At 40.1% G+C, this 25,743-nt stretch overlaps 1 protein-coding gene across 6 annotated transcripts in view; it reads right to left on the bottom strand.

Moving 5' to 3' along the window:
• The window catches only part of ppp1r13bb (protein phosphatase 1, regulatory subunit 13Bb), a 41,597-nt gene that overhangs the window by 12,204 nt on the left and 3,650 nt on the right, over positions 1-25,743 (bottom strand). The window contains exons 3-14 of one of the 6 annotated variants that reach the window (XM_061900459.1): positions 21,807-21,915; positions 14,271-14,418; positions 9,129-9,248; positions 8,706-8,776; positions 6,101-6,202; positions 5,228-5,402; positions 4,956-5,155; positions 3,510-3,674; positions 3,152-3,344; positions 2,477-2,608; positions 1,459-1,589; positions 895-1,357 (exon numbers count right to left, since the gene is read on the bottom strand). In XM_061900459.1, coding sequence (XP_061756443.1) covers positions 895-1,357; positions 1,459-1,589; positions 2,477-2,608; positions 3,152-3,344; positions 3,510-3,674; positions 4,956-5,155; positions 5,228-5,402; positions 6,101-6,202; positions 8,706-8,776; positions 9,129-9,248; positions 14,271-14,418; positions 21,807-21,863 — 1,957 coding nt within the window. In that variant the 5' untranslated portion in view covers positions 21,864-21,915. Of the gene's footprint in view, positions 1-894; positions 1,358-1,458; positions 1,590-2,476; positions 2,609-3,151; positions 3,345-3,509; positions 3,675-4,955; positions 5,156-5,227; positions 5,403-6,100; positions 6,203-8,705; positions 8,777-9,128; positions 9,249-14,270; positions 14,419-16,039; positions 17,031-21,806; positions 21,916-25,743 lie in introns of those variants that run through there. The other 5 variants (XM_061900457.1, XM_061900456.1, XM_061900461.1 and 2 more) reach the window with 5 other exon arrangements.

Below are 25,743 nucleotides of genomic sequence, written 5' to 3'. Positions count from 1 at the left end.
AAAATCGACAGTTAACTTTTCAGAGAATCAGCATTCTAAACACTGATATAAGCTGTCCACTGCAGAGGACACTGTTTCTCTGAAGTTAAAAGTTGAAAAATAAATATGTGAACATTATTGTTTTATATTTGTTACACTGGATGTTTATATTGTCAGTTTAAAGACACTTAACTGAAAGCGTATTTAAAAAACATATATATACTTGTTTGTAGTAATAATATGATTGGAACATTTGAGCATTATGTTTGTGTTCAATTACATTAAGTGTGTTTATTGCCAATTCATTTTACACACTATGACATTAAGTCTTTTTTTTTTTGGACATACAGTACAGGCCAAAAGTTTGGACACACCTTCTTATTTCAATGAATTTTCTTTATTGTCATGACTATATATATTGTACATTGTCACACTGAAGACATCAATACTATGACACTTGTGAAGTGAAAATGCTTTCAGGTGACTACCTCTTGAAGCTCATCGAAAGAATGCAAAGAGTGTGCAAAACAGTAATCAGAGCAAAGGGTGGTTATTTTGAACAAACTAGAATATAAAACATGTTTTCAGTTATTTCACATTTTTTTGTTAAGTACATAACTCCACATGTGTTCATTCATAGTTTTGATGCCTTCAGTGACAATCTACAATGTAAATAGTCATGGAAATAAAGAAAACCCATTGAATGAGAAGGTGTGTCCAAACTTTTGGCCTGTACTGTATGTCACAATAATATCGTACTGTAGGATTATTACCGTGATCATATCCTACCGTGAGATTTTCATCCCTTTTAGTTGACAAACTTTACTTTGAGTACTTTATGGTATATCCATACTTACAGTATTGTCCTTTAAAAATAAATAATTGCTGAAAGAGGAAAGAAGAAGAAGGTTTTACCTGCTTTAAGAGCAGGTTTTAGGGGCTGACTCTTTGGTGCTGCCTGCTGGAGGTACATGTGATAGATGGAACTGGAGTTCATGGTCGCCGGACCCTTTCTGGGTGACTGTGGCCGAGATCCTCTGTCTGGGATGAAGGGACGCACCGCTACAGCGGGAGGGGGATCCAGCCGCTCGCTCATGCCGGGTGGGAAGAGCAGTACGTGAGGATGGAAGGTGGGACTTGGCGGCACAGAGATCCGCTGCTGGATTTGCTGCGAGGACGAGCCTGTGGATGAGGGCACTCGGGGCCAAGCGGGCGCAGGGGGGTTTGTTAGTGGGCGAGGCGACGGCAGTGGTGGCGGAGCATCCTTGCGACGCTCCAGAGAGCTGGCAGAGTTGGCAGAAATGAGGTGGGAGCCATAGGGTGGTGGTTGCGGTTTGGATATGGAAGGGGACGACACTGTCTTTTTGGAATCAAGCGCCTGAAAATATGAAAGAAATAAAATAATTGCATTTCAATAAAAACTGTGCTAAAAAAGCAGAATAAAACTAATTCAAGAGCATTAGAAGAAAGTACACTGACCTTTTCTGCACTTGGAGCCGCAGGGGCGCTGGAAGGAGGGTTCTTACCCTGCTGTGTATCTGAGTCTCTTCTCTCGGGAGGCTTTAGAGATGTGCCGGTCTTACCCGCAGGAGGCCAACCAACTTCATTAGCTAAAGCACAGCAAAGCAGGCCACAGTTAATTGCAGAGTAAAAACAGCAGATGTAATGAGACTGCATGGCCACTGGAGGTCAGTCAAAATGCTTTGTTATTATTATGCAGTCGTTAGTTCAAATTGATGCATTATTATATATCAATGACATTGCATATAAATGAAAACTTTGAATATTAAGCTTCGGTTAACATTTTATATAGTATGCATAGCACAGTTAAATACTAAAACATTTAAATCATGCATGTTCTGTTTATCTTCAATTAAGTAAATGAAAAAAAATTTTTTTTAAATGTGCTTCAAAAAACATAAGAACACAACACTACAAAAAGACAGCATGGAACCATTAAAACAAAATGAGCTGAAATAATATGATGGACCCACAATGCTTATTGTATGTTTTTCCACAATTATGACAAACTGTAGATTTAAACAGTCTATATTAAGATTAAGCAATCTGAGCACAAACAGATTATATGGGGATATATTGTTAATAATACTTTATCATGAACAAGCCATGTTAAGTGTTTTTGCAACTAAAAGTGAGTTTGGTCACGGTGAGAAAATATAAAGCGCTGATGCTCCAAAAAAATCTTCATCAAACCACATAGTGAGTCTACAGAAGCGCACGGGATGACAGCAACTAGAATTGATATAATTTTGCATCAAAGTGTTTAAAGATAGCAGCAGCATGCTACTTTGGTGCTACGAATAATCAATCACTCAATTAATCATGTCAACTAAAACGGTTAATGATGTGTGCCCTTGCCAAAAAGTTCTAGTTGATTCCCCAAAAAAGGCAGATGGTTAAAATTAGAAAAAGAGGGAAAGCTGCAGAAAGTGCAGTGTTCTGTGAAAAAGATGGTGCCACTCCACTGCGCACTCACGGGAGGTGCCATCAGAGCAAGTGGAAGAGGCGCCAGTGTCCGGGTGAGACTCTGGAGAGGGCGGGGGTAGCGGGTCCACGACGTTGTCTAAATCAGACACCTTCCAGGCGCCTGGAGGCTTTCGCGCACCATCTTCACCCCACCCCGCAAACCCAGCAAGACAGAAACATCACAAACAGGAGACACATGAAAGGAGTGAAAAGAAATGGAGGATGGGGAATGAAAGGTCACGGTGTAGACAACACAGCACACAGGAAGAGAGGAAGGTTAGAGAGGAAGAAGGAAACATTGCAGAATTTCATATGCAGGTGGAAAAAATTCACCGGGAAATCAGGTAGGAAGGAGAGAGAATCTGTTGTCAAAAAATTGTTCATGCAAGAGGTGTTCAATGTGAAATTATTGCACAATACTTTCACTGGCCACTTCATTAGGTACACCTGCATTAACAAAGGACATTCAGTACGAGAACTGGATGCTCATTTCTCCCGATAGCTCATATTTTAATAATATTGGCATCATTGTAGTAGTGCAAAACGAATGTTTGTAATATTTTGAAGACCTTAATTAGATACGTGTGTATCCATGAAGTGCACAGCAAGTGTAAATTCTAACATACTGTAACAAGTATTACTACAAATTTGATCTGAAATATGATTTCAAAAGTAGAGGACCAACCTGACTTGGTGCGGCCCTGGTTGACCTGGTTATTTACCCCCAGATTCTGCGGTTTCAGAGGTTCGGGTGGCAAGGTGTAGCCCGCATCCTGTCGGGACGGCACGGGGACCTGGATGTAAGGACCCACAGCCGCCACACGGCCCAGCGTCCCGGGACCTGCCTGTGGGGAGGGCGGTCCATTGGCCCTGCTGAGCTGTAGGCAGAGGAATATGTGATATAAATCACAAGTAAGCAAGAAAAGGTGCCATAAAGAAACTTTCAGCAGGGTTTGGGGTGTTTTGTCATCTTTAATAGAAAACCTGAATAGGAATAAATAAGAGTCGTAGTGTTGAGATGTGTTGAGCGCTTCTAGCCTTACAGGGAGATTCTCTTTTTGACGTGCCTCAGCTTTTTTCTTGTAGAGGCGCTCCCGCAGCTCGCTGATGCGCTTGTCCATTAACGTCACTTCCATGTTGCGCTTGTTCAGAAGATCCTTCTGCTGCTGCAGCTTGCTGTTCTGCTCCTGGTTCAGTTTGTTGCGTATCTGAAAGCGGGAAACAAAATACACAAAATAAACTTCATAAACATTATATAGATTTGGAAAAAAGCTGCTTTTAGCAGCATTAATGTCACTGCATGTTGCACGTAGGTGTTATGTGCATGCCAAGATTAGATTAAAAAAAATAATACTTTATCCTAAATTTCTTTCCTCACAGCCTGAAGCTCAGCACTTTACTAAATGTCCAAATAAGTACATCCACCTTGCTGTGACGTCACACCATAGCCAGAATGCCATAACCGGCAAACAGTGGCATCTAAAACTACATGAACGTTATGATTCAACGCTTTGGCATTGTTTAACACAAGTATCCAACAGTGTAACAACATTTAATAAGTCAGAAATAACGTAACTTATCATAAGTTCCCTGTCAGGCACGTGTTAAAAGTGCAATTTTAATGTTGATTATGTGTATTTTGTTTTAGAAAGATATAATTAAGCTTGTGGTGAGCAGAAAAATGATCTGTTTATGTTGATTATTTTCCCTAAAATACCCATTGAGCCGAGAACACTGTTTTTATACTAATCATGTACTTGATTAATCGAACAAACTAACCGATAGATTACTCGATAATGAAAATAATCGATAGGGACGGCGTGGCGCAGTGGAAGAGTGGCCGTGTGCAACCCGAGGGTCCCGGGTTCAAATCCCACCTAGTACCAACCTCATCACGTCCGTTGTGTCCTGAGCAAGACACTTCACCCTTGCTCCTGATGGGTGCTGGTTGGCGCCTTGCATGGCAGCTCCCTCCATCAGTGTGTGAATGTGTGTGTGAATGGGTAAATGTGGAAGTAGTGTCAAAGCGCTTTGAGTACCTTGAAGGTAGAAAAGCGCTATACAAGTACAACCCATTTATCATTTATTTTAACCCTAGGTGTGACATTGTGAAACAAAGCATGATCTGCTTCAAAGTATGTCTCCTCCAGACCTGAACCATATTGAACACCTGTGGGTGTCGAGGTAGAAATGAAGAAAGATGTTCAATATTCACCAACTCCCCAAGTGGTGTTATCATATATTACACTAACAATCTGTGCATCTGTGGTGAATCCCATGCCCAAAAGAATTAAGGCAGCGTTAGACAAAAATGGGACTTACACCAAATATCAACACTTTTGTACATGTTCACTGTGAAGTGCACTCACTAGTGTTGCACATACTTACACAAGAATGTCTGTGTGTGTTAATAGTAAAGACATTCTGCTATATAACCTGTGCATATATTACTCACTTTTGTCGGATATTACGTGTGTGCTGTGAAATACCTGAAGCTCCTGGTAGAGCTTCCGGAGCTCTAGCGCTGCAGTGCCAGTCACTTGTCCGCCAAGTGTTGACTGTATGCCGTTGAGCTTCCCCCTGCGGAGGTCCTCCAACTGCAAGCTGAGCTGCTCTACCCTCAGCACGGCGGTTTGTAGCTCAGCCTGCTTCTCATGGAACAGGCCGCTCACTTGTTCGATCTCTGCAGCTGGGTGTGCGCCACAAAACGACCACCTCAAAAATGTTTTCATGTGTTTATATATCGTACAGAGATACATACACAGGTTGCCATTGATGACCTTGCTGTAGTCCACCTGGCCCCTCATGGCGCGGATCTTCTTGAGCTTGGCCTCCTGGCTCTCCACCCGCTCCTTTAGCCTCTGCAGCTTCTCACTTTCTGTGGCCGTCTGTTGCTGACGCCTCTCCTGCTGCTTTAGGTAACGCAGACGCTGTTCCTTCAAGCGAAAAAGACAAATGAAGAAGGGACACAAGGGCATCATACAATGCGTACCTCAACTACAGGACTGTAAAAGAGGCCAATTCTTTCTACTGCATGCAGTGTAGTGTTAAGGTTGAGTGGGGATGTAGGGGCTCGGATGACTTCATCTCTACATCCAACTGCTCTAGTTATCAGGGCTAAAATAAGAAGCGACAGGGGCAGTTTTCCAAATGACTGCAGGGTTTTGAATAGTCCCACTTTTTAGACAGGCACTGAGCTAGGGCTTCCTCTCGGATGACAACATGTCAATGCACTCCAAAGAAGTTCAAGATAATCTAGGTTACACCTAGTCAATTCATAAAAAAGGGTGGCTGGTTAAAATTCCACTTGCAACGAACAGAGACTTTTCTCAGCAATGTCCATAGATGCATCCCTTAAAAAGATGGCAAGGAAAGTACCAGCCCCATGACTCATACTGCGTCCCACCTCTCTAATTACATAATGTTTACCGGAGTTCTCTGTAAAACAAAACATTTGTAACCCAAAATAAAACTATTACTGTAATACCTAAAACAGGTCACTGCACTTTTTTGTTTGAGCATTAAAAAGCAGATTTAAGAAAATGTGTTTCAGGAGGCTAACTAATGCCATGCTTGTTAAGTGTTGCTAGAAATGAAAGATTTATTGACAATATAAAAAGTCGAGGGACGCTACCTTTGCGACAAGCATCTGCTGCTGAGCCTCGATCTGCTGCTGCTGCCGTGAGGCCATCTCCTGCAGCTCCGAGAGGGTGAGCTCCACGCGTTGATTACCCACCTTAACACATAGTTCAATGTGTGAGGTTTCCATGTTTAGTTTTGGTAGGAGTATGATTCAGGCCACAAGACACAAATTGTGAAGAATCTCACTGAGTGTGTCGCTCGGAGGACTAGTTGCCATTTGCACACATAACTGACCATTTAAATTGTTGGGCAGAAAACATTGTGCTGTAATCGGTGACTACGACTTGAACTAAAACTGCCTGACTAAGAATTATTTAATGACGGATCATGTCATCTGTTGTGTGACGGCATGAAAGATTGACCTATTTAGCAGTAAGAAGAAGAGGGTGCATGTATTTCAGGCCCAACTAGTTTGCAGCTTAAAAGGGGTGGGCAAGCAATTGCAACAAAAAATAAAAGTTTGTTTTACATATTGTAATAAATGCTTCAAATGAAGCTTCTGTCATCATGTAGAGTTTATAAAAAATTAAAAAAAAAAAAACACATGGCTGTAACCACACAGTTAATACCCACCAGCAACTATAGGATACTCAGCAGTTAACTGAATAATAATAATAATAATAATAATAATGCACTCTGAATTGTATGCTAACCACAATAGCACTTCCACACCTGCAGCTTTGGAATAATCAAAGACAGTCATGGTAATTTTTCCTCAACGAGTCGCTTTTCTTTTACATTTTAAATGAATATGTTCGGTAGATTTATCTCCCTCACGTTTAAATAGGCCTTTGATATTTAATTGCACAGAATATTAATATAGTTGCTGGGCTAAAATGTCTTAAGTAATAAATATTAAGAATTACAATTTATTCTATTGGAAATACATAAACAATTATTTAAAACACTTTTTTCTCTTTTTAAATAAACTATGTTTAGCTAAAAAAAAAATAAGGGAAACCTTAATATCTAATCCTTACATGGCATTTGTTCAGTCACTTAAGACAAAATGCCGTCTGAGGAAGGAGTTTGATGAAGTCACTTAACTGAAGCAAAGACAAGGGAAAGACGAGGCAGGCTCACATAGTCACGCTCAAAAACGCACTGAGGCGACACATGATGACGATTCCCTCGTGGGAGAAGCCGTCACACACCCACAGATTCCAACAGAAATGATGAGGGGAAGCTATTGCTTTCAGGGAACATCAGCTTCATTGCGTCTAAACAGCATTTATAAAAGGGCTATTGAGACTAAACAGCACATATAAAAGGGCTACTGAGAGACACTGGCATTTATCCAACAAGTATTACCAGAACAGATTGTAATTCTATACTATATATAAAATATCATTGTCAAGTTCCCTTGAGCCACTTATGCTCTTTACGAGAGAGGATGGTCCGCTCTGTATGGACCTGAGAGCAAGAGCTATATCCCAAACTAATGATCCTCGTAGGGACTGTTACATCATCCTGCAGGCTGACTGATATAATCCTTTAAATCGAATATTCACAAGGAAACCTAAACACAATTTAACCTCGCCACTTAAGAGGTCGAGCAAAGTCGGTTTACAGAGTTGTTGTCAGGAAGAGCTTATGGTAATTTCTCAGAACAATCAAACCAAAAGTTTTTGGTAAGCTATTAAATTGTTCGAGTGCTCTTGTGCAACCAGTTACTATTTTCTAGAATGAAATGGGGGTATAAACACAATCGGTCCACTCTGCACACACAGTCCTGAACTCGCTTCTTCAGCCCAAAGGATGAATTAGTTTCGATTCCTTGACCGCATCACTTTTCTATTGTGAAATCTGGGACAGATGGTTGGAGTGAGGGAGCAAGAGAGGACGCGGCCCTGGAGGCAGCTTTTATCAGACACAAGCATACACACGAACCACAAAGTTGCAGCTTGCTTCACAACAAAGGTTACACCTGACGGGCAACTCCTAACAGCGTTGAGAGTAACACCCAATCAAGGTAGTGTACCGTAAAGGCTCTAATTATTGTTTATCTACCTAAACTGAAAGAGGACGGGAAAAAGCAGGGGATAATTGGAGTTGTCTACTTAAATAATGATTTGGAGTCTGAGAAGCCGGAAAGGAAAACATAGCTCTCATACGCCACATGGTCATTAATTAAGTAGTATCTTGTACAACACGGCAACAACAGAACCAATGTTGTAATAACGGTCAGGGGCCAACTGCTCAGCCAACCTTAACACAGTTGATGAGTTTAATGCTAACAAAAGTACCAAAAGTGTAACACACCGGGTTTCACACTAAAAGCGGAGTAGCCCATAGAGAGATAAATAAATCGGCTTGTTGCTGACCACTCATGATGCTTCAAATGCAGCTCCTGCCATCCTGTGGAGTTAATTAAAATAATTACAAGAGGGTGGTATTTAGAGAACCATGTGGTGATTTGCTGTTGCAGACAAACCATCAGGAGATTGCAGTTAACTGAATGGAAGCATTCATAGCATATACAGTACTAATTGTTGTTTTACCACCCCCTTTACAATCTCATTGACGTGATTTACCATGTGTTTCTATCCTGCTGATGTTGATTATCAACAAGCTAGTGCAGGTTTCAAAAATCTTACCCCGTTCTCATTGTGCTTCTCTCCAGCATTGCCACTCCTTCGACTCGTCTGATCCTGAGACTGTTGACTTCCTGCGAGGACATGACGGCTATCATTGTCAAGCCAGTCAGAAGGAAAGCTGGGTGATGCTCCCACACACATATTTATAGTCAACAAGCACCGTCAGGAAAAGTCACTGATGAAATTGCACATGACAGAACAACACGAGAACAAGGACGAGCAAGGCTGACTTAGCTGATGTTTTAACGCAAGTTAATAGTCATGAGTGTGATAACATTCCAGGAGTGTGTATGAATTCAGCTACTTAAGGATAAACATGAACATTTAAAAAAATCAACTAGAACTTCAAAGTGATCACACCAGTACACACGTGGAATTCCCTGATGACCCTGTAATGCACGTAAAACTGTAAAACACACTCACCCTGATCGCTGCTCTCAGTCGGAGAATCTTCGTGGCGCAGGAAGAACTTGACTTCTTGTTTCCGCGGACCCCATTTCTGGAGATGTTCATACATCATGTGATCAAAAGGGATAGCTCGCTCTGCAGTAAAAGAATAAACATGGCTTTTTTTTAAATACATTTTGCCAGTTAAGATTTGTTTTTGCACTGTAATTTCCATTTAACCCCAATGATATATTCTGCGCATCACCATGGTTTGGCGCATCTATTTGCAGGTAATATTTCAGCAAAGAAAAATTGATTTAGAGTTCATTTTCAACAACTCTTGATAATAAAATCTGTATCAGTACAATTATTTTTCTGATATAATTTTTCAGTCAATCACGTTTTTTGCTTTTTTATATTAAAAAAAATAATCTGGTGTTCCTACAACATCTAGATCAGATGTTGCAGTGTTTCCAAACTCGGCCGAGGGCCAAAAGTTGGCTGTATGTAAAGTAATAATGTATATACACACACACACACACACACACACACACACACACACACACACACACACACACACACACACACACACACACACACACACACACACACACACACACACACACACACACACACACACACACACACACACACACACAAACACAAACACAGTGTGTGTTCTTTTATCCTGCACTACAATGAGCTATTGCAACAAAATTTTGTTCTTATCTGTACTGTAAAGTTCAAATTTGAATGACAATAAAAGGAAGTCTAAGTCCAATAACCTATGTATATATATATATACATATATATATATATATATATATATATATATATATATATATATATATATATATGTACATATATCCATATTAAGTTAATATATGATATATACAGTATGTATACACATATGTACTATGCCATGTGGTATGCTTCCAGGATACATTTTTGGTCCTATTCTTTTAAATATTTACATGATTCCACTTGGCTCGACTTACATGTCTCCTGATGACACGAGACCAACTGATACTCTTTTTAATTGCATTTTAGATATTAAATCCTGGACGGCTGATAACCATTTTACAGCTTAACCAGGAGAAGACAGTAGTTTTAGTCATTGGCCCTGAGAGATAAATAAATATTGAAAATACAAACTTTTTCTTTAACTCCATCACAACAAGTGAAAAATCTAGGCGTCGATTTCGACTCTGTAGTTTAATATCACATATAAAAATATAACAAAAATTGTTTTTTTTATCATCGTAAGAATATAGCCATAATTCGCCTAATTCTCTCTCAGAGCAACATGGAGATGCTAATGCATGCTTTTATTCCAAGTCTTACAGGTTATTGTAACGCCTCTGTACTGGTCTTCCTAAAAAGGTTATTGCACCATTACAACTACTCCAAAATTCACTGTAAGGGATTTATATAAGGGTCATTTTAAATGATATACAGTGATTGAATGGGTTTTATAATGTCCACAATGTTCACTGAGCAGGTGTGGTGTTATGTGCGATTCTGTGCTGACTTTATTTGTTGGTTAATTTACAGGGTTTTATAATGTCCACAATGTTCACTGAGCAGGTGTGGTGTTATGTGCGATTCTGTGCTGACTTTATTTGTTGGTTAATTTACACCATTATAATGAAAAGTTGTTTGGATTGGGTCAAATAGATTGATGTGCTCAAGTCTCTTCCAAATGAAACTCATGGTTATTGACCATCAAGCCTGTCTTCGCCTACAAGAAGACTGTAAAGCCCAAGTGCCACTCATACAAGTTTGAGAATCCATGCCATATGCAATGTATACTCAAACAGTAGTGTGCTGTATTGACCTGAACGATCCAACCATCCATTCATTTTCTACAGCTTGTCCCTTTCAGGGTTGCGGGCGGTGCTGGAGCCTATGTCAGCTGCATTCGGGCAGGAACCAAAGTATACTAATTAGTACAGTATCGGCTAAACCCTCAATAGTACCACAAGAATCTGCAAAAACCAAGCTGTATTGAGCACATCAGTCAGAAATAGACACGCTAAACAATGTAGAACGAGGGTCTCCTGTATTCATCAGCTGGTGTAGACAACATTTACCGTATTTTGCGGACTATATGTGAGTTGCAATCACGTGACCTACAGGCAAATTTAGGCACTTCTTGGTTTCAGGCGATGGTCTAAGCCCCATTAGACGAATATTTATTTACCTGACTTAGGTTTATTTTGAAAGGTTTAGAGGCAAACATAAAAGTGAGAATGAAAAATATTTAAAATGGGATAATGTGCATTTTTACACTCTTAAGAAAAATATATTTTTTAAAGATTTAAACAATTTATCAACACCAAGAGGTTCTGCTACCTCACTTCACTTGACACTTATGATATTTAGAGAAGAAAAGATTGGAGGCACATCATGTCTTTGCATCTGAGGGGTCCACAATTTAAACATTATTCGGTGAAAGACAAAGTTGGACTTATTTGTGCCTCGGTAAGTAACATATTTGATTGACATAACGAGTGCCATGCTGCTGTGATCGTGACGATAATGAGAAAATGGATGCTGCTGCTACAAATATTAGTCTCATCTACGATTCATGTCTGCAGTTGTTTTAATGCAGTGAAGCTCATGTTTTGTCTCATTATTTAGCTGCATATGTCCCTGGGATTAAGCAATGTGTGCCAGCGATATCAAGATTCAGTATATGCTGTTGAGCCTACGAGATTTATTCATCTACTTTATTAATATTACTAAGAATACTGTCTAGATGCTAAAAAATATCACCAACGATGCTATAATGTGGACATTTGTGTCGAATTAAGAACTTGGTTTTCCTGCACAACAACTCCGCTTTTAGTTTATGGTATAAAAATTGACAACAAAAATACGGTGTATTGGACAAACAATCACAGTATTTACCGTATTACTTGGACCTAACATGACCTTATTTTATTTGCACAACCAGGTCTTTGTAGTTATATTCAGGCATAGCAACCACAAAAGAATAAAAAACTAATGCAATCTATTGTAATTTCTTTACTTTTAGTTCTCCTATCAAACACTATATTTAAGTTAAAGTACCAATGATTATCACACACACACTAGGTGTGGTGAAATGTGTCCTCTGCATTTGACCCATCCCTTTGATCACCCCCTGGGAAGTGAGGGGAGCAGTGGGCAGCAGCGGTGCTGCGCCCGGGAATCATTTATGGTGATTTAACCCCCAATTCCAACCCCTGATGCTGAGTGTCAAGCAGGGAGGCAACGGGTCCCATTTTTTCATAGTCTTTGGTATGACTCGGCTGGGGTTTGAACTCCCAACCTACCGATCTCAGGACGGACACTCTAACCACTAGGCCACTGAGTAGGTGTGCATCACAGAAAGTTTCTCAAAGAAATCAAATGTTTAAACAAACATTTTACAAAGTAAACGCTGCAGACACAAGCGATCCAATTGTATTCCAAAAGATGATCAAAGTTATATTTTTAAGAGCCATTTTCTTGGACGTACTTTTTTCCATGACTTTATTACCTTTGTTAGCCACTTCTTTCAGGACTCTACGAAAGCTCTCTCCTATCTCTGTATTTGAACGGCTGTAAAATCCAAGAACAGAACCGCAATATGACATTTTCTGCTTAATCTCTATAGACTCACTCTCAATTGTTTTAGTGCTTTAGTGCTGCTAGACCATCGTGTGAATTAAGCCGTGAAGAAAAAAAAACGGATGTGACGTCATATGCAACCTTTCTATAAGCTGTACCCACCAAGTTTTTGAAGAAAAATATATTTTTCCATATATTAGCTGCACTGTACTATGATCCCCCAAATGTATACGTAGTGAAATTAGTCATTTACACATAAATATTTTGTCAATGTTTATTTACCACAGTTGAATAGCCTAAATTACAATGAGCAGGTTGTTATGTGTGACCATGTTTGTTGAATTTTTGTGCTGGCAAACATTTTTTTCCTACACCATGAGTAGGGAAGGTTTTTTTGATTGGGTCATATAAGTAAAAAACTGTGCACATATTTATATGGATGTACAATTTATGGTCACTGACATTAAATTTTTTCGATGGCCACAAAATGTGAGTTATCAAAACATTGGCTATTTTTTATGTGATATGAAAATACTGTGCCTGGCCAAGTTGCTTATTGGACTGGTGCAGTCTCACAGGCCAAATTGAAGAGGCCGGCAGGCCGTAGTTTGGACACTCCTGCTGTAGACGTTGATTCTGAAGCACCTGCAGTGAACTAACTCGTCCAAAAGATGGCGCCATGGCACGATCAATAACACAACTATTCCGTGTCTTTGTTTATGATATTTTTAATTATTTGCATTATGGCCGTCAGCAAAGAAAAATACATAAATTAGCCGCAATCTTTTATAGGCCGCAAGGTTCAAAGCTTTGGAAAAAAGAAGCGGTTTATAGTCAGGAATTTACGGTATACAATAGAAGACTGAGGGAGACTGTGAATTAGTACAGACACAACAACAGGGTAAGCTAACGCTAGCTTCTTTGTTTATCTTGGTCTTTTTTGTTTTTGGTCTTCAAATATGATACCAGCTCAATTTGCTTGGATCCCTGACTAGGTACCAGAAACAGTACCTACTAGTACCAGCTTTAGCCAATAGAAAGAGTAGATCAGAGTTATTAAGCAACTAACAACAGTGGAAACACCCACAACAGAACCAACTTCAGCATTTGAAGTAATACAATGTGTGTATGGTTGTATTGTGTGTGCAGGACACTAAATGCATAACATGGAAAACAAAGAAGTGTTTGGGAGGTTTTAGGAGCAGACATCTGCCTTTGTCAAGTACTGGCCCAACCCTGAATAAAGCCCCTGGCTGGGAGGTTGCTTTCAACAGAGAAGTGGCCCCACTAGGCAAAAGAAATGCTGATAACACACAGTGTCACTGTGTGGGGACGGAAGCAAATTGTTTATATGAAATGTGTTAGGACCAGACCATTACTGTCACAACATTAAAGTCTGTCATTGCAGAGGAGTATTTCTGTTGGGACATATTTTATTCCTCGATATTCATGATATATTTTTTGCCAGAAAAGCTCAATTCTGCATGAGAGTCTTGCAAGTGAAGATTCACCCATGGGGAGCTGATTCTTCTTGGCATTTTAAAGTAAATAATAAATAAGACTAATCTTTTTCAGTCTTACCGTTGCCTCTCCAGACCTCAGCCAGGTGGCAGCCACTCTCGCCAGGCTCCTTGCAGAACTCAACGACGTCACGGCACGTCGTCTCGGGGGTGATGGGCACCTCCGTCAGGGCCTGCTCCCCATCGCTGAGGTACACCGTCAAAATCATCTAACAAGAAGGGACATTAAAGTACAAATTGAGGGAAGGACTTGTTCACTGCATTATCCATACCTCAGCTGGATCCCTTCCAGCCACACTTCACTCAACTGACACTTTGCATGTTCGCTAAATCGCTACTCATGTCTGTGCGTGCCACAAGCCTGTTCGCTATAAATTGGGCTAGCCACAACAGACGTAAAGCATTGCAACACATGTCCCTGCATGCTTCTTTACTCGCATACCAATGCCCTTTTGGTACAACATTCAAGACAAGTCTTTTAACTTGAGTTGTTTAAACGCACTTTGGACGTGCACATGATATCAGGAAACGCAGTAGAACGTGACAAGGCAAAGTACGAGGCAACTAGAAAGTAAACAAAATATGCAATTATCTAGTTGTAGGAGTATGTACACTTTTCACCTACTGCTTTGTTTTTGGGTAGGAATGACATTGGACCACTGTAGCGTCCAAAAGTGTCAGATAACAAAGGTGTTGCGCACTTGCCTCCCCACTTTTCAGATTATTGAATGGGATTTAGGTCTGGACTCTGGCTGGGCTATTCCGAAATATTAACTTTCAGCATTTTCTGCCATACCTTTGTAATTGAGTTCATCTTCACACCATGATGTATTTACAGGGCTCCTTTGTATGCCATAGTCAGAGAAGAAGAAATATCTCAGCGAACTACAGATTTCTGCCCAAGGAATTCTTCAAAGTCAAAGTGAGTCATTGTTGACATTCTCTGCAGCCAGCAGCTGTTGATCCTAAATGCTTGGATCCATAAATCAATAGCAATATAAGGATCATGAGCTGGAGACTTTGGAGATTTATTGATCTGTGAACGGGACTCTCGCTGCTATGTTGGATCCGCTTTGGACTGGACTCTCGCGACTGTGTTGGATCCATTGTGGATTGAACTTTCACAGTATCATGTTAGACCCGCTCGACATCCATTGCTTTCCTCCTCTCTAAGGTTCTCATTGTCATCATTGTCACCGACGTCCCACTGGGTCATTATTGTCACCGATGTCCCACTGGGTGTGAGTTTTCCTTACCCTTATGTGGGCCTACCGAGGATGTCGTGGTGGTTTGTGCAGCCCTTTGAGACACTAGTGATTTAGGGCTATATAAGTAAACATTGATTGATTGATTGATTGATTTGCAATCCTCCTAAAACTCCCTGAGAGTAAACACATTCTGTACTGAAACACATAATTAGAAACCGTAAATAATATTATTAAAATAGATAAGAGTGTTGACATTAGCTACTGCTATCTAGTATCTTACTGGTGCATGTAAATTGCTGTATGTTGCACAGCTGCATAAAAAAATCTTAAGAATGATGAATGACATTTGAATTAAATTCATAATTCAGTAATATATATATAAGTTTGCAAATAAAATATTATAAGCAAATTAGGAAAAATAAAATAATAGAACTTAAGTAAAGTTACAGCTCTGGGCAATCCAAATTTGGAGGGCATGAAGACGATATAACATAGTGCATGCCAGGACAGTTACTATTGCTTCAGCAACAATATACAAACACTAAATAAACTAAATACAACTATAGACTGGCATGCAAGAGTAAGAGCAAAAGGACAATAGTGGTCCATCTGCGATACAGACCACCCTCACTAAGTTGCGTCTGCCCACGTTCTTGGCTCGTCTGAGGGCCCTCCTCTTCCTCCTGATCTCCCTCTTTGCCGGTGGGTGGTGTTCCCTGGCCCATACGGGGCTGTCCTTGGACAGGCTGACCAGGCTTCGCAACACGATTGTCAGAAACCTCTTCATCCTGGACGCCTATAGCGTGAGCTATAAAGCCATGCCGAGATCAAACTGAGAGCGGGACGCTTTTGTTTGGGGGGGAAATAGTGGCGCAGAGAAGACTTGGGAGGAAAATAACGCTGTCTTTTGAGGCGGGGAGGGGGGTAGAGTGCTGGGAAGAGAGAGAGTCTCAGGGTGGTTGGCTGTCTGTGCCAGGGACTTCCTGTCATTTGGACTGACAAGTGGGCAGGGTCAGTTGTGGGTAGAAACATGTGTCTTTGTATCTGTCGCCCTATTTGTGTTGCCATGGCGCTCTCATGTAAAGCTGTAGAATGTGTCAAAATGGAGAAAGATGCTTAGCAGGCCTGATCCTTCTTGATCCATGCCAACAAGTCCACTAGTAATGCATACCAAAGGCTGTTTGCCAAGAACAGACAGAAGAAAATGCCAGATTGTGATGCTGAATGAGGACTTAACGGTTTATGTTAGCCGCGAATGCTAGCTTATGCGTTGTGATGACACGGTGTAAAAGGATAATTGTCAAATTTAACTCCTGAGACCCATGTATCGTGTTGTGTTGAAAGCGATAGTTGCCATCTGACACAAATGTTATGCGGTACATCACAATAGACAGTGACGGTGTCAGACAGCGCGAGGCTGTGTTGCTGCTCAAAGGCAAACGCTGTACAAACCCGAATATAAGACTGGTCCTAAAAATAGGCTGGTCATCTTACAGGATATTTGTCGTCTACAGAGATATACAAAGCTTTTCTTCCTATCACTCACTGACACACACACCAGTGACCTGGAGAGATTGTACAAAAAAAATGCTTTCCAAAAGCAAGTCTTGAAAAAAGAAGGCCCGTCTTATATGCGGGTCAATACAGCAAAGGATTCATCTATTGTTACTCCTCTAATATGACCATTTTGCAGGATGTCTGTATGATAGTGTTATAAAAGTAGTATCATAGTTATAGTTATTCAAGGATTGTGTGCTTTATTGTTATATATTATGTAACAATTGATGTTCATGTTATCTTTTACGAGTATTGTAGTTTAAACTTAACTTATCTGTACATCGAATGCTCATTAAGAATGCTCAAAAGTTGCTTACAGGGTTTTGCGACTGACTTTAGATTATATCAATTTCCATGATTTGATATGAGGGAAGTGATGCTGACTTTCTAATGAGTGATTAGATTTTCTTTATAACTAGCAGAAAGACTTAAAGATGTAAAATATCATATATAAAGATTGGACGCAGGTGTGCCTTAGATTGAGAGATGACTGGTGTGCATAAAGACTGGCTGAAAGGAAGTCAAGTGAATATTGCAAAGAATAAAAGGAGGGCAGATCCAGCAGGCATGAACATTAAAAATGTCAAATTTGATGACACATCTCACGTCCAAGACAAGACGCTGCCTTTTTTTTTTCCTGCCATGGCTGTAAATCACTTCGCACCCGGCTTCCGCCATTGAGATTAACGCCACTTGACAATCTACTCAGCTCCCAAGTTGCCCTTCACAACAGAGCGCTGCTCAGCTCAGGAACTACGTGGATGTTGTGCCTACATCTCATTGGCTGCTGGGATCACACAAAAGAAGCCAGCGCAGTGCGATGCAGGCCTCTCTCTATCTGCTCCACTGACTCTTTGACTCTGATAGCTGGGCGCTGCCACAGGGTGCAAACGTACACACTCAAAATAGTCCATCAAGAGACTGCATTCACAGCTAATGTAAAGTTCTTAGTCTCCATACATACATATTTTAACAATACATTTTTAGATGTAATATTTTCAACTCCCAAACTTCAGCAGAATAATGCAACATTTACGAAGGGTAGCACTAGCAAGCCTTTAGCTGTGTCTGGCTTTTTGTTGTTGTTGACACCTCCATCAAATTCTACCATTGCCAAGTTTAGCACTGTCCTGGCTGCTTAGTACAATACAATTAAGTGGTGAGCAACATCAAGCAAAACAGCAAATAAGTCTGGTGTGAAAAGACTTAAGTCCTTTTCCCTATCGTTCACAATCATTACCAGAGACAAACACACACGTCTTTGTTTTTAGGATTTCAAAGATGATAAAAAACGCTTGGAAGATGCAGCTAATAGGAGTCTCCAATGTAGCCTTCAAAGCCCTCTAAGACAACTTCAAAAACCTCCATTAACGTTTTGTATGTATGGAGCAGACGGAAGCAGATAGTGAGGTGAAAGCCACTCGGAGCTGCAAATGTGGAATTTGGAGACAAACAATTTTGACATAAATAGCTTTCTTACCCAAAATAAATCATAAAAACGTCCCGGACCACCTCAAATAAAGAGTCAACTGTCCATCCAGTGAGTCACACTTTATATCGATCATGATACATGCAGCACATCATGTGTGTTAATACAACTACAGTACATACGCTGTCTGGCTAGCTGTGTACATCAAAACATGAAATGTGGGCTCATACTTTAGAGATACTGTAATATGATTGTTCATGTTTTTCACTTAGTACAAATAGGTGTCGTATCTCAGTGATTTTCCTTACTAACTCAAACGCATTTTGTGTTGACATAGAAGCTACCTTATCTCTCACCGTAGGTAGATTTTACGGCTAAAACCGAAGCACGCCATTCTGTTCCCCTTTAAGTGTTTTGCTTTGGAAGATATTACAAGGAAGCAAAGCTAACTATATGGATAGCTCATAGACAATGACACCATACCGGTATCTTTTGATGTGCCATTATACGGCCGTTTGCTCTTTTCTGCGCCTGCACATCAAACTTTTTTTTAGAAATATGGCGGCACTGGGCCGATTTCTCGACTTCTCAGTGATCCAATGCTTTTGACAGCAACTGTGTTTGACTATTGGTGAGTGACTACAGCTTTATTTACACATACACCAATTTGCTTGAGAACCTATATCCCTCTTTGTAACGACTTTATCACTAATCTCATCCGTTTGTTGTTTACTTCTGTTAGCGACTTAGAACAGAAGCTAACAATAGCTGCTATCTGCTGCTCAATCGGGGTGTCAAATGTTTAGCTACAAATCTGTTTAAAAGTGCTTCTTCCCATAACCTGTGCAGACTAAGCTACTGTAGTATAGCGGCTAGGTTGCTGAAAATTATTTTTAAACCTAGGAGCCAGTGGCCTTCACTGCAGTGAGCGAATAGAAGCTCCATCTATCCCCGCGCACAAGCGTGAGGCTATAAACCTAACAATAATGAACAAAATAAAAAAAAATTGCTTTGACATAAAAATGGCTAGCTAATTACTTTGTAAGAATAATCAACAAAAAATAATCCCATTACCGTATTCTACGGACCATAGGGCGCATCGGATAATAAGACGCACTGCCAATGAGCAGGTCTATTCAGGTTTATACACATTTTCAGTACTTATGCAGATCCCAAATACAAATCAGCAGGTAACAGAAGGTGAGAAAAGTTGGTTTTGCATAATGTTGGGACACGGCATGTAATATGTCTGCTAATGGGTGCCATTTTGTAGTCCTTATACAAACACCGTAATAATACCATATATTGAAGCACAGTATGTTTGACTATGGTAGCTGTAATGCGCCGACAATCCATCAAGCCGTGTAGCTTCATAGCTTATCAAAGTCTTACTAAAACATTGTGACAGATTTACGAGCACCATGTGTAATGGTCTGTATTCTCAATGGAACATTTAAAGTTTTGGTGTTGTTTACTGGCATCATATTGCAATCTACACGTATCTATTATGTGTGACTGCCATCTACTGGTCACACTTATTACACAATGTACCAAATAACATAGCTACGAGGTTCGTAAGCACAACCACAAATATTCCGTACATTAGGCGTACCGGGTTATAAAGCGCAGTCGATTTTTGAGAAAATTTAAGAATTTTAAGTGCACCTTATAGTCCGAAAAATATAGTACTGTCATCACTGGTTATCGAGGCGTAAAACACAGAGGCAACCTTAAGGATTCTGCAGGGTTTTTTAAGATACCGGTATATACCATATACCGCTATTCGGACTAAAAATACCGCAATATTAGTTTTGGTCCATATCCCCAAGCCCTATTCATAGGGATGTAAAGGGCTTTATAAATAATGTTGGTATGATATGGAACAATTACCCTTTTAAAAGGGGTCTTAGTAGGATTTTTTTTACATGTAAAACACTTTATTGTGATTTGATTTTGATTTGATTTGATTTTTATTAAGGATCCCCATTAGCTGGTTGCCACAACAACCCACTAGTCTTCCTGGGGTCCACAACTCAACACAATTAAAAGTAAAAGCATATAATTGTAACTACGCAATAGAGACAAATATAAAAAAAATAAAAGTATCAATAAGAAAACAGGCAAACAATTTACAGTCACAGAATAATAATTACCCTATAAATATAACTACACAATATTAAACCAAACATAAAAAAACATCAACAAACAAAGTAATTTAAAAACTCAGATAAAATAATACTTTCATTTTAAAAACCTGTTTACTTTCAGTGCCGGTGAGAATTTTAGGCAGGTTATTCCAGAGCGATACGGATCTATAAATAAAAGATTTCCGCAAAGCATTCTTCCTGGGACGAGGGAGTACAAAATGCCCCTCACTGGACGCCCTGGTATTATTATGGTTGTGCATAGTGCTACTGTGAACTAATTGGGCCATGAGAAAAGCAGGAGTTTTACTACCGGTTACTGATTTGAAGAAAATAAGAGTATTAGCTGACAACCTGTTCTGCACTGTTAGCCAGGAAAGAGAAGCATGCATCTGGTTTACATTGGTTCTTAGTGAACAACCCAGAACCAGACTTGCTGCCCTATTCTGGACAATCTGGAGCTTACTGATCTCACCACTTGCAGCAGATGCCCAGATTGTAGAACAATAGTCCAGGTGACACAAGACTAAATTGTTAACAATCTGACAAAGAAGAGGTGGATCAACAAAAGCAGCACATTTCCTGGAAATACTAATAGCCCTTCCCATCTTTGTAACTATATCACTGATATGATTTGACCAGGATAGAGTGCAGTCCAGCATCACTCCAAGGAGTTTGGCACTTCTGGCCTGTTGAACTGTTGAAATACCTAGCCTCAGATCCAACTTTGGGTCACAAGATAACCCTTGCCTAGTCCCCAATACAATACATTTGGTTTTTGAGATGTTAAAGGCCTACTGAAACCCACTACTACCCACCACGCAGTCTGATAGTTTATATATCAATGATGAAATATTAACATTGCAACACATGCCAATATGGCCTTTTTAGTTTACTAAATTGCAATTTTAAATTTCCCGGGAGTTTCGTCTTGAAAACGTTGTGTAATGATGACGTACACGCAAGACGTCACGCGTTTTTAGGAAGTATGAGCACTACGCACACAGCTAAATGTCATCTGCTTTAACCGCATGATTACACAGTATTTTGGAGATCTGTGTTGCTGAATCTTTTGCAATTTGTTCAATTAATATTGGAGAAAACACAGTAGAAAGATGGAGTTGGGAAGCTTTAGCCTTTAGCCACACAAACACACGGTGATTCCTTGTTTAAAATTCCCGGAGGTGAAAATGTATCCCGACCACATGTCAACCAGCAGGTTTCGGTGAGAAAATTGTGGTTAAAAAGTTGCCACTTACCGGAGAAAAGCTGAGCTTGGGCCGTCCATGAAGCTGCCGTCGACTTCCCTGAGACATTGGCGTGGAGACACCCTTCCGACTATCAGGTACTGTTATACTCACTAAAACACTAGCAACACAAACAATAGAAAGATAAGGGATTTCCCAGAATTAACCAAGTAAATGTGTTTAAAAACATCTGAATCCGTCCCAATTTATTTGCGGTTTTTTTTTAACTCTTTTTTTTTTTCCTAGTCCGTCGCTATCAATATCCTCAAACAAGAATCTTTCATCCTCGCTCAAATTAATGGGGAAATTGTCGTTTTCTCGGTCCGAATAGCACTTTTTGTTGGAGGCTCCCATTAAAAACAATGTGAATATGTGAGGAGCCACCACAATTGCGACGTCATCGTCTGCGACTTCCAGTAGAGGCAGGGCATTTCTCTTAACACCGACAGTTGCAAACTTTATTGTGGATGTTCTCTACTAAATCCTTTCAGCAAAAATATGGCAATATCGCGAAATGATCAAGTATGACACATTGAATGGACCTGCTATCCCTGTTTAAATAAGAAAATTTCATTTCAGTAGGCCTTTAAGGACAAGTCTGTTACATACTGTCCAGTCATGCACAGCTTTTAGTTCCTCACACAATACTGCATTAAGTACACTGCATGATGGTGCAGCATAATATAAGGTTGCATCATCAGCATAAAGAACCAATTTGGCACGCCCGGTAGCCCAGTCATTGGTGAATATAAAAAAAAGTAAAGGTCCCAGGCAACTTCCCTGTGGAACACCACAATCCAAGCTTCTGCTATTAGACAAGCTGCCATTAAAATACACTTGATCTACTTAACGTGGTGGTTCTTTGGTCAGAATGTTGCGTGAATTATGTTTTACAGACCGTTTTCAAGCAGCATTCTGAACGTCTCTCCAGGATGCGCGTTTTGTGAGCTGTCATTTTTATGTGCCTCCACATGGGCAGCGTCTTCTCCCCGTCAGCCATGTTGTAGTTTTTAGCACTTACATATAGAGTCTACTGACAGATATAAGTTAGAACTAAGACTTTGTAAAATAAATGGCAACAGCAGAGGATGCATGTGCATGTACGAGCCAGTCTGCCCTACAACAATATGTGAGAGAATAAGAAGCGTCTTATTAACTACAGTGCGGACTACAATGGCGGACTAGCGCAAAGCACTTTGGGTAAATTTAGACCATATGTGGATAATCCGCTGACATCACCAGTGTGAAAAAAGTCACAAATATGGCAAATTCGAAACAAATCGTTTAGCAGTAGTATAAAGGAAGGGAAATATTTTTTTATAAATATCCCCGTAATGCTTAAAAGGTTTAATTTACAATTTTTGGTACTTGCAGAATCAAAATACACAACAGCAGCTACCAATAGATAAGAAAACTTGGTTTTGCATAATAGGGCCCTTTTAATGATAAACTGGAGTGAAACTCCACAGACGGTTAGCATTACAGTAAAACCACGATTGAAAAGCGCACTTCGATAAACTCACTACTGCTCATTGACTGGAGAAGCATGCTGGAATGCTGATGGCAGGTTATCGCTGAGAATAATACAAAAGTCATTAACATCCTTCTCTACGACAAACGACATGCCCCAATCAAAACCTGTACAAAACAGGGGCTGTGGCCGATGTTGTGACTTGTGGCAGCGTGTGCACGTAGTGGTTGTCGGGGCTGGCAAACTTGCCAGCTTCCTTCCCGTTTATTGTCTAGGTGTGGGCTTGTTGAGGGTTTCACCTAGGGGGCAGGGGAGTGTGCGGCCGGACTTGTGGGTGGTCGGTGAGGTGATCGGCTGCCCTGCGTATGGATTTTTTGGTTTATATGTATATATATGTGTGTGCCTATGTATGTATGTTGTTAATATTGTTATTTGTCATTTATATATATATATATATATATATATATATATATATATATATATATATATATATATATATATACGTGTGTGTGTGTGTACCCTGCGGTGAAGTGCTGTTTTGGGGCCCCTGGGTCCCACAGTCCACCCCTTCTGGATGCCCCTATTGGTTGGGGCCTGTTGGGTTTAGTCCCCGTGGCAGCTTGGTACGCTGCAAAGTATTGAGCAGTGCTGCAAGTTGAACAGCTGCTAGGGGTAGTGACCCTGTGTGTCAGCGTGTCTGTGATCTTTTTTATTTTTTTTCCCCCTCAGGGGGAGGATTCGGCAGGGCATTTGCTGGATGTTCCATCTCCATCCTTGGGGACCCCACAGGTGGTGGGGTCCCCAAGTGGCCCAGTGCTGGGCGGTCCTGCGGCAGCTGACTTGGGTGGGGTGGGCCCCGACACGCTCTCTTAATAAAGTCAAATCCAAATAAGGCAACAATATAAGTATCCCACACTTCTCTTTTATAAAGTAAATCTATACAGCAAATATGGGCATCTACATCGACAATATGGTTTGCCTGAGTAGCTGGACATTATCTTTGGGTGTGTGACTACCACGGAACTTAGAGCACTAGATGTACCTGCGCTAGCTGCTCAGTGCAACATGGCTGCTCTGAAAAATATCAAAAGAAGAAAAACGGACTGTAAAATAAAAAGTGTGATGTTTCTGTCTTTATGTGATACCCCCCTTATTAAAGCATTACATGGATTCAATTCTTTAAGATGTCAATAAACTTCTCAATCAAAACGACCTGCCTAACAGGCACACTCAGTTATTTTAGCATCTCATTTTACTGTCAACAAGGGTTAACTTTTTTTACAGTTGTAAAATTTAAAAAATGTACTAAAACATTGCCTGTAGAGTTAATAAACAGTGTATGAAGACCGCAAATTAACCCTGGAACACATTGTTTCTATTTGCTATGGGAAATTAAATTGTTTCTATTTGCTATGGGGAATTAGTTTGTTTGCATTTACAATGGGGAATTTTGACTTAAAGCGGAAGCAGATCACGCTTGCTTGGCCTTAGAAATTTTACTGTACATAAACTCAAAAGGCAAAACCCCAGCTTTAGCAGAGATAACAACAAGAGGTAACCATAACCCACCTCAGTTACACCTGCATAGGAAAGGGAAACAACGGAGCGCCCAACAAAGCACTGCCACAAAAAGGGCTTTCTTCCAGCTATTATGTTCTTGACAAAAAGTGAGCAACAGGAGGGACAACAACACACCCATGACCTAGCCAAGCCATTGCTACAAATGATAGTAATCATGTCCAAATGTGCAGCATTATAACTTGCTTCTATGCAAATTGTAGGTTGTCTTCGCTTCTATTAGAAACTGGTGACACTTAATGGGGACCAAGCGTCTTTTTGTGTCATTCTCACCATTTTCAGGTCCTAAATGGCTGTGTACCAACTTGTCTGAATATGTCCTCAGACTTTCTCTGTCCAGGTGAGATGCATGATTTATGATGTACAATAAACTTCTAGGGAGCGAAGAAATTGTACACAGGCTTGTGGACACAGCACCGCTAAAAATAGTTTGTCTGCGTTAGAGCTTATAATAACAAAATACTAATACTTGGTTAATATTCAAATCACAAAATGTCAATGGAGTACTGTTGGCGGTTTTTGAATGGTTATTTATTGGAATTTATGGAGAAATAGGGGACCTCCAGTTAACTCCGCTCTAATCAGACTTTTATTTAAGTTTATTTGTTATTTAGAACGCATTATAGTGTTGTGTATTCAGAATCTGCATGGGTCCAGAACATTTAAAATCAAACAATGGATGCAATGCAAAGATATTTATAATTTCAAAATTCAACCAGAAGCTTGCCAGAAGCTTGTAGATGGTTACCAAAAAGGCACATTATTGCAGTGAAACTTGCCAAGGGACATGTAACCAAATATTAACATTGCTGTATGTATACTTTTGACCCGGCACATTTGGTCACATTTTCAGTGGACACATAATAAATTCATAAAAGAACCAAACTTCATGAATGTTTT

This window comes from Nerophis ophidion, linkage group LG05 (assembly GCF_033978795.1).
Source record: "Nerophis ophidion isolate RoL-2023_Sa linkage group LG05, RoL_Noph_v1.0, whole genome shotgun sequence".
NCBI lineage: Eukaryota > Metazoa > Chordata > Actinopteri > Syngnathiformes > Syngnathidae > Nerophis > Nerophis ophidion.
Note: the sequence above shows the minus strand (reverse complement) of the source record. Positions and strands in the feature narration are given on the sequence as shown.